Genomic DNA, 8,095 nt, shown 5'->3' on the forward strand with positions numbered 1-8,095 from the left:
ATATACAATATCAATTGATATAATCACTCTATATTGCATACTTTTGTTACAGTTATTACATACATTACATACATTTGATTACATATGATGCATTACTTACATTTGTTTACATATGATACTTACATTACATACATTTGTTTACATATGATACTTACATTACATACATTTTTTTACATATAATACATACATTGCATACTTTGGTTTACATGTGATACGTACATTACATGCACTTGGTTACATATGATACATCTTGGATGAGAAGTCATTTCTCTGCTTTCATCCTCGAAGCTTATATGTAAGCTTATCTGAGGATGACACCAGTTGGTTATTATTTATTGGTTTTTTTTTTGCTGTGTTGGGAAGCTACGAAATTTCCGCGCGCGCACTCACAGACACACACACACACACACACACACACGCACGCACTCACCCCCTCACCCCCCCACAATAACTTCAATAACTTGGAGTGTATTGATGCGTCGCTGAACTGGAAGCCTGAACGAATATATTGTGTTTCATTAAGTTTGTATGGTATTTTGGGTGCGTGTTTCTTGTTTGTAGTATGTCCTGAGAGCTCTTTTCAGGCTATTGTAGTTTGTAAGGTTTCTGTATTCAAAAAGTAATTTGTTTATCATGTCTGGGATGTAGAAGTTTCGCGTGGCCTTTCCGTAGTGATTATTGTATTTATATGTGATATAATTAGTAGTCTGAGGTCTTGTTATACGGTATGTATTTCTGACTGTCCTGTAGTTGGCATCGAAATAATGTTTTAGCAAGGCTGCATAGTGACATAAATGTTTTGCTGTCAGTATTTTGTGTTCTGACATTGCAGTGTATATAAGGTCATTATTTTCTCTTTATAATAATAATAATAATAATAATAATAATAATAATTTTTTTTTTTAAAACTGAAGTATGTTCTTTATCCAAACCTTAAATTACAGTTCTATACAAATGGCATAGGTTTTAGTAATAAGATATTATAGCAACATTTCTGAAATAAGTATACAAAAATTAACCTTATACAAAATGAACCTTTGAACACTATGCAATGATTTTATACATTAAGAAAAATATAATTTTTTTTGGGGGGGAGTTTGATGAAGCATTAAAGATGTAGTTTCATGTTTAGTAAAATAAAGTACAGCAAGAAAAACATAAAATTATTAGATAATATTAAAACATCCTGACTAAAACAAAAATAGGCATTTGGTTTTTTGGATGGACATTATCTTCACAATGCACAGTTAGGGATGATAAAAATAATACAATGTCCTGAATATGTACATAGTGATAATGATAAAAAAAAAAGAATGTGACGTTTCCATACCAATGAGTTTCAAACATTTTTGTTCTTTACAATATAATTTCTCGTCCACATCAATTAGCGAAATTAAAAGTAACCTGCACATCAAGTATTTAATGAATAACAATATTTACAAGTTCATGCTGTGCAAAATTTCTATTCAGGCACTGGGTATTATAAGCACATTTGTACCATTTTAAATTGATCTTTAGTTCAACAGTCCCCAACCCCTCCCCAACACAAGTTTACAGTTGGCAGAAGACATTTATTCCGCTGATTGAATTGTAGCAAATATTTTTCCTTGCCAAAGTGGAAGGACTTCATTAACATCACTAATTTCTTCATACACCACACCTGTTCCAAACTCATCACTAGCTTTCTTGAAAAAGTACCTAAAATTACCCCTCTTTGTAAGAAGTGTCTTGAACTGCTTTAACGTAATGTTCTTGCCTGGCAATTTTATCAAGTATGGAACTGATTCACTATCAAAATAATAGCCAATTACTGTAACATCATTTGCATTTGTTATTCCTTTACTTCCCGACTCTTGCACTCCTTTTTTGACTAGACTCCTTTAAAGTTTGCTTGTTTTCCTCTAACATCATTTTCCATGAGAGGCCTTCTTGCTTTCTATAAGTTGAGTAGCAGTAACAGGAGGAGACAAAATGGGCATAGAAGAATCCTGTGCACAGGCTGAGATGGGTAAATTCCACAAGGAATATGCACACAAGGATGACCAGGTGGATGAGGATAATTATGAACTACTTCCCAGTGGTATGGCCAAATCTTCAGGCCAAGAGAGAGTATTATGTTCCACATTTTCAGAACTAGAATTGCAATAAGCACTAGGTTTCGTGTGATTGCTTGATTTACCAAATACAGGAGAAGTCGAAGAGTGAGAAGACGTCTTCTGACGAGGATTCCTTTTCATTATTCAGCACCCAATTAAAAACTCTTACATGTGCTGATGAGAGTTGGGGTGATCACAGGCTACTAACATCACTATCAACACACCTGCTGCTGGAATCTGTTGCCAAAGTTTTTTTGCTATTTGACCTTCGAGTTCCTTCTTTTGTATGCCTTTTCTGATGATCATTACCAAATCCTATAACTGCTCCGCTGAAGTTTTGTGCATTTGTGGTGTTAGCGGGGCACCATTGACACAGTGATGAAAGTGTTTGTGAATATGTACTGGTTGCTGCTTTGAAATATATGATGGTTCGTTTTCTGATGTGAAGTCATGAACTGTTCCACTATTACTTGAATATGTGTCGCGTTCCTTTCTATGTCGACCACCTGCATTACTACTATAGTGCAATGCATTTCAATTACGTTGGGCAGTTTGCTGTATAAGAGGTACAGAATCATGACTTGGATGTATACCATTTCCTAGCAATTCTAACCCTGCTAAAGGATTGCAGTGAGAGGAAGAAACAGGAACTGATCTTCTTTTATCAAATGGAGGGGAATGGTGACCAGGAGATCTTTGTGGTATGTGATGTAATGAATCATTCCGCACTCTAGAAACATGTTGATCTAATATGGACTGATCACTTTCATCCGTAAAAGGCAATTTATCTCTCATACTTGTTAACAATAACTATTTTGTAATTGATGCAACAGGACTAACTGAGGCGTGAATACCACTATCAGTTGACTTAAGCATATTTTTTCTTTTCCCTCAATTCTTGAGAAGCACTCATCCATCTTTTCCCTGGATTCTTGTTCTCTTTTGAGCTCATTTAATTTCTGAATTAATGCACCTGTAAACTCTTCAGGTTTCATATTTTGCATATATCCGGCAGAAAAGGTTTGAGTTCATGGTATAAAATTATGATGAAGAATAGAATCTTCATTTATAGGGACATTCTTTTTTTGATGAACGCCGTATCTGACAGTATTTTTTAGATCCAAGTGACGGACCACAGTCTGTGCTGATACTGTCAGTCAAAGACAATGTATGATCCAGGTGTGCATCCGAATCGGATGATCCGATGAAAGGCTCTGTAACTCACTATCTTGTGCAGATGTTAGTAAAAAAGCAGAATATTTCATATGAAAAGAGTTTGTTACCTGACAGACTGAATTCAAGTAATGTCCAGCTTGAGATTCAGGCCTAATTCTTGAAGCAAGTTCTACGAACTTGTTATGATGTCTGTGCATTTCTTTCAAAGAAAGTTTTGCAGGTGGCAATTCAATATGCAGTTCAGAATCTTCATGCAATGTAGGCAAGATATTCACTTACTCTCTGGATGCTGCACTGCTACTACTAGCATCACTATGTGAAGCCGTTCCATTGTTGTGAGGTGAACCACAAACTACATTATTCTGCATAACCTGAATATGATGCAAATATAAGTCTGATTTTAAAAAATAGGATATATGATTTTAGAAATTACATCCTCTACTTCTTTCAATGCAATGTCAAAAATAGTGCGGTCTATCCACAATTAAATGTATAAAAATTGAAGTTATTCGGGGGTTGGGTGATTGGTTTATGGTTTATTGGCACAAGGAAAGCAAAGTCATACTGCAGCCTAGTAGAGGTTACAACATTCATAAATGGTCAAAGGTGAATTAGTAAATAATATGTATGTACAAAAATTAAGTTAAACAATGCAGTATCTAAATATAAATAAAATTACAGCAAACGTTACTGCAGTATACAAAGTTATTCGGCAGGAACTGACGTGTTTTTGTAAGACTTAAAAGGGTAGAACATTAAACTAACATCAAAATCAGACATTGTTTCAGTTAAGAATAGTATATATGCAATATCTGTTAGCAAAAACTGAACTATACATCGAATCACAAAAATGGATCCCAAAAAATAAACTGACTTAATTCTCACCAGACCTTGGATTATGAAATTTAGTATGCGTCTGTTTTAACATCACTATTAGAAGTAATGCTAAGCTTCCTTAAAATGCAAATATTCAAAGAACACCTCAACTCCAGTGAATTCAATAGTAATAGATCTAGAAGTAACAATTCTTTTACCTAAAGAATTGCCTTCCTAATACTAGCGTGGACTATCAAAAATGATAGCTGCTAAACGGCCATGGGAATAAACACGCTGTGAAGACAGTAATGGTGAATTCCATCATCAATTGCCTAATATTTACCCCGAAGTTCAGGTTAATATGACAGCACTACATGATTAAGCTTACATTATTATCAACGTCCTATCAACAATTTTCCTCCAAGTCAGTCTGTTACTTGTAAGCACTTCATTATTGTCATATTTAACATTTCGTGCTTTTGACTGAATCAATCCACCTAGCCCTTGGTCTTCCTCTGGGTCTCTTTCCTGTCATCTTGGCATCATACACCCTGTTTTGCTAACCTTTCTTCACCCGTGCTATTTAAGTGGCCATACCACCTCAGGATAGCTCTGGTGACACATTCTTGAATGAATACTAATAATGTCAATTTCCTTTCTAATATCTTCATTTTTAATATGATTGTGCCATTGATGCCATTCGTTCACTCACCTAATTTTTCTCAGAACCCTCAAATCTGTGGTTCTAGTCTTTGATCAAGTGCTTTATTTCTAAACCAGCTCTCAGATTCATAACTTAAACTGATTTAAACATTATCTTGTATACAGCTAGTTTGTGTTTTGGCTAATTTCTCACTTGTTCCATATAAATTTATTCAGCTGGCTACCCACCATACCAGCTTTGCTTATTATGTTACCTATTTACAGATTTAACCTGCCATCTTCACTAAAAATTGTGCCTAAATAGTTCCAATATTTTACTTGTTCTATAAGATCTCCATTCAGATTGTAGCTGAAGTTTTCTATGCTACTGCTTATTTTCAAAGTTTTGGACATTTGTACAGCAATCCCTCAATTAGTGCGCCTAATGCGTTCTTTAAAACAGGCGCATTAATCGAAAACGCACTAATCGAATATATATATTATATAATAACCTATGGGAAACAGTATAATTCGTTCCGCAACTTTCTTTTTTGAACCTTAATTTTTTTTTATAAAAGATTTAAGGTATGTCTCATGGTCCAGTTAAAGGAAAACCATGAAGCTGAAAGACAATAAAACATATTCAGAATATAAATTTTATTATTCTACTTCTTAACAAAGAATTGAGCTAACGTAGTTTGGCGGGCATTTTGTTATTTTTTTTTCATATACAACCGACGGTGTGGTCCTGTTGCCTCTTCTACTCTTCTGCAAATTTTACTGCTTCTCTCTTCATCATCGAATCTTTTTCATACATCCACTTTTTTGCTCACTAATTCTTTTACTCATGATTAAAGCTTGGGAAAATACTTTAAAATAAAAAAAAGTAACGAAAATACACTCATATAGCATTGCAAAGGAGGCACGAGATACGACCATCAAAGCACTATGTAGTTATAGTATACCCACACTTTTGTACAGCGTCGCTTGTCTTGGTGCCAAGAATAGTCAATTCATGCTGAAGGGGAGAACGAAATGAAGGACGTACGAATCGGTCGCGAAATCACGTGCTTTATAGATAAAATTTCCCAACTGTTATACAAGCAAAATAGTTACCACTTTAAAAACTACAATGATCATAAAAGAGAAGTTAATTTTCCGACGTGTAATAATAAACAACTCATCCCCGAAGATGGATTGATTACCCTATTATCGGAATGGTTCTCCTTTTTGTGACATGCGCAGAAGTGTTGAAGCGTCTCGAATCTGTGGGCGTACTATAGCAGACGACATAAATATTGGCGGTAAATTTTGGAACATAGTATACATAGTGTACATAGAAGTAGTGTAGTAGGCCATTAAAAATAACTTTGTAAAATGTTTTAAATAGGTAACTAAATTATTTCATTCTAGTGAGTGATTTTTTAAAATAATTTTAAAAAATCACTCTCTAGAAATTTTTAAAAAATTTTTAATTTTTTATAGATAGAAAATTTTTAAAATTTGTAACATTTATTTTTAAGATGTATATTGACGCACTAATCGAATTTGGGTATCGAAAAAAAATGACGCACTAATGGAAAACGAACTAATCGGGGGCGCACTAATAGAGGGATTACTGTATTGCTGATTTTCATGCTAAATGTTTTACAGCTGCTATTCAATTTAGTTACAGAACCCTAAGGCAAAGAGCTAAGTTTGACATCTCCAATTCTAACATCAGGCCTACTGCCACTTTCATTCATAATGTGATCCATATAGATGATGAATAAGAGCGGAGATAATTTTCATCTTCATCTTACCATCTTTCTGCATTTCATTCAATTCTAACTGTTGACTGACAACTTATATATGGACTATGTATTGCTCTGTACGAGAATGATCTGAAAGGTTCTCGGCCTAACGATGAAAAAAAAAAAAAATTATAATTTCAATTTTTTTTTCCAACATAATCTCTCTTAAGACTAATACATTTATTCCAGCGATGCTCCAGCGCCATTTTCCCGTCCATGTAGTGGTTCTCAGTAAGATCTGCAAAATATCCTTCTACAGCTGCAATCACCCCTTGATTCGAAAAAAAAACGCTGACCAGCAAAGAAGAATTTTAGTTTGGGAAGAGATAGAAGACAGAGGGAGCCAAATCTGGGGAATTGGGTGAATGTTCCAACAATTCATAGTGCAGATCCCTTAATTTTCCCATTGCCAAAACACCTTTGTGGGCAGGTGCATGTCCTGATGAAGATGATTTTTTTCTTCTGCAAACCGGTTCTTTTCTCAGGAAATTTTTTGGCTAGTCTGATTAAAAGATCGGAATAATATTATTGCTTTACCTTTTCAAATAATTAATAAACAAAATGCCTTTAGCATTCCAAAACACCGATGCCATGACCTTTCCTGATGATGGAACCAACTTTGTCTTCTTTGACGCCGAACAACCAGCTTCTATCACTGTTTTGACTACTGTTTCGATTCTGGTGTGTACAGATAAATCTAAGACTCATCCATCGGAATAAATCGACGCACAAAATCAATATTCTTTTTGTTAAAACGCTTCAAGTACTGTTCAGAGATTTTCATGCGAGTACGTTTTTGATCTGCTGTGAACAAGCGCTGCACCCATGTTGCACAAAGCTTTTTCATTTTTAATTCTTCATGCAAAATATATCCTACACGTTCTTTTGAAATATCTATAGTCTCAGCAATTTCACGCACTTTGACTCGCCGGTCATCGAATACCATATCATGCACTTGATCAATTATTTCCAGTGTTGTTAACGTTTTGGACGTTCTTCACATTGATCGCCTTCAAGGCTGGTACGACGACGTTTAAACTCGGCAGCCAATTTTTTAATTGTCGAAAAGGAAGGAGAAGAATTTTATAACCGCACGACACTCAAATTTTATCCATTTCAAGATAGAGACAACACTGCTTCAGACATCTGTATAAAATAAATTAGTGGATAGAATTACTTGCAATTTCATACGGATGCTTATGACAGATGTTCTAACACTTAGAAAAAAAAAACTTGCGATAGTTTTGCCATCTATGTTCGAGGCCGAGAACTTTTCAGACTAACCTCCTATAATGTTCCATTCATCTGATACAACTGAAGTGTTTGAAATCTCGGCACCTTGTCGTATGCCTTTTCTAGATCTACAAAACTTAAGCTGATCCTCGTCATATTCCCACGATTTCGCAACTATTTATCTTAAAGTGAAAATCTGATCTTGACCACCTCTATTTAGCCTGAGCCCAGCTTGTTCTTCTCCAAGTTTCTCTTCCACAATCTTTCTCACTCTTTTCAAGTATGCTTACATAAATCTTATCTGGAACACTTATTCGAGAAATTCGTCTATAATTCTCA

At 34.8% G+C, this 8,095-nt stretch overlaps 1 protein-coding gene across 1 annotated transcript; it reads right to left on the reverse strand.

The window, feature by feature from the left end:
• Positions 1 to 1,571: 1,571 nt before the first annotated feature.
• Positions 1,572 to 3,469, reverse strand: LOC150095497 (uncharacterized). The gene is made up of 4 exons (XM_090410694.1): positions 3,262 to 3,469; positions 2,908 to 3,114; positions 2,419 to 2,602; positions 1,572 to 1,878 (listed from the first exon to the last, which is right to left on the reverse strand). The coding sequence occupies exons 1-4, from the start codon at positions 3,467 to 3,469 to the stop codon at positions 1,572 to 1,574; spliced, it is 906 nt and encodes a 301-aa protein (XP_090266820.1).
• Positions 3,470 to 8,095: the final 4,626 nt, after the last annotated feature.

This window comes from Typopeltis vanoorti, chromosome 20 (assembly GCF_054136105.1).
Source record: "Typopeltis vanoorti isolate ZY-2024b chromosome 20, IOZ_Tvanoo_1.0, whole genome shotgun sequence".
Classification (NCBI taxonomy): Eukaryota; Metazoa; Arthropoda; class Arachnida; order Uropygi; family Thelyphonidae; genus Typopeltis; species Typopeltis vanoorti.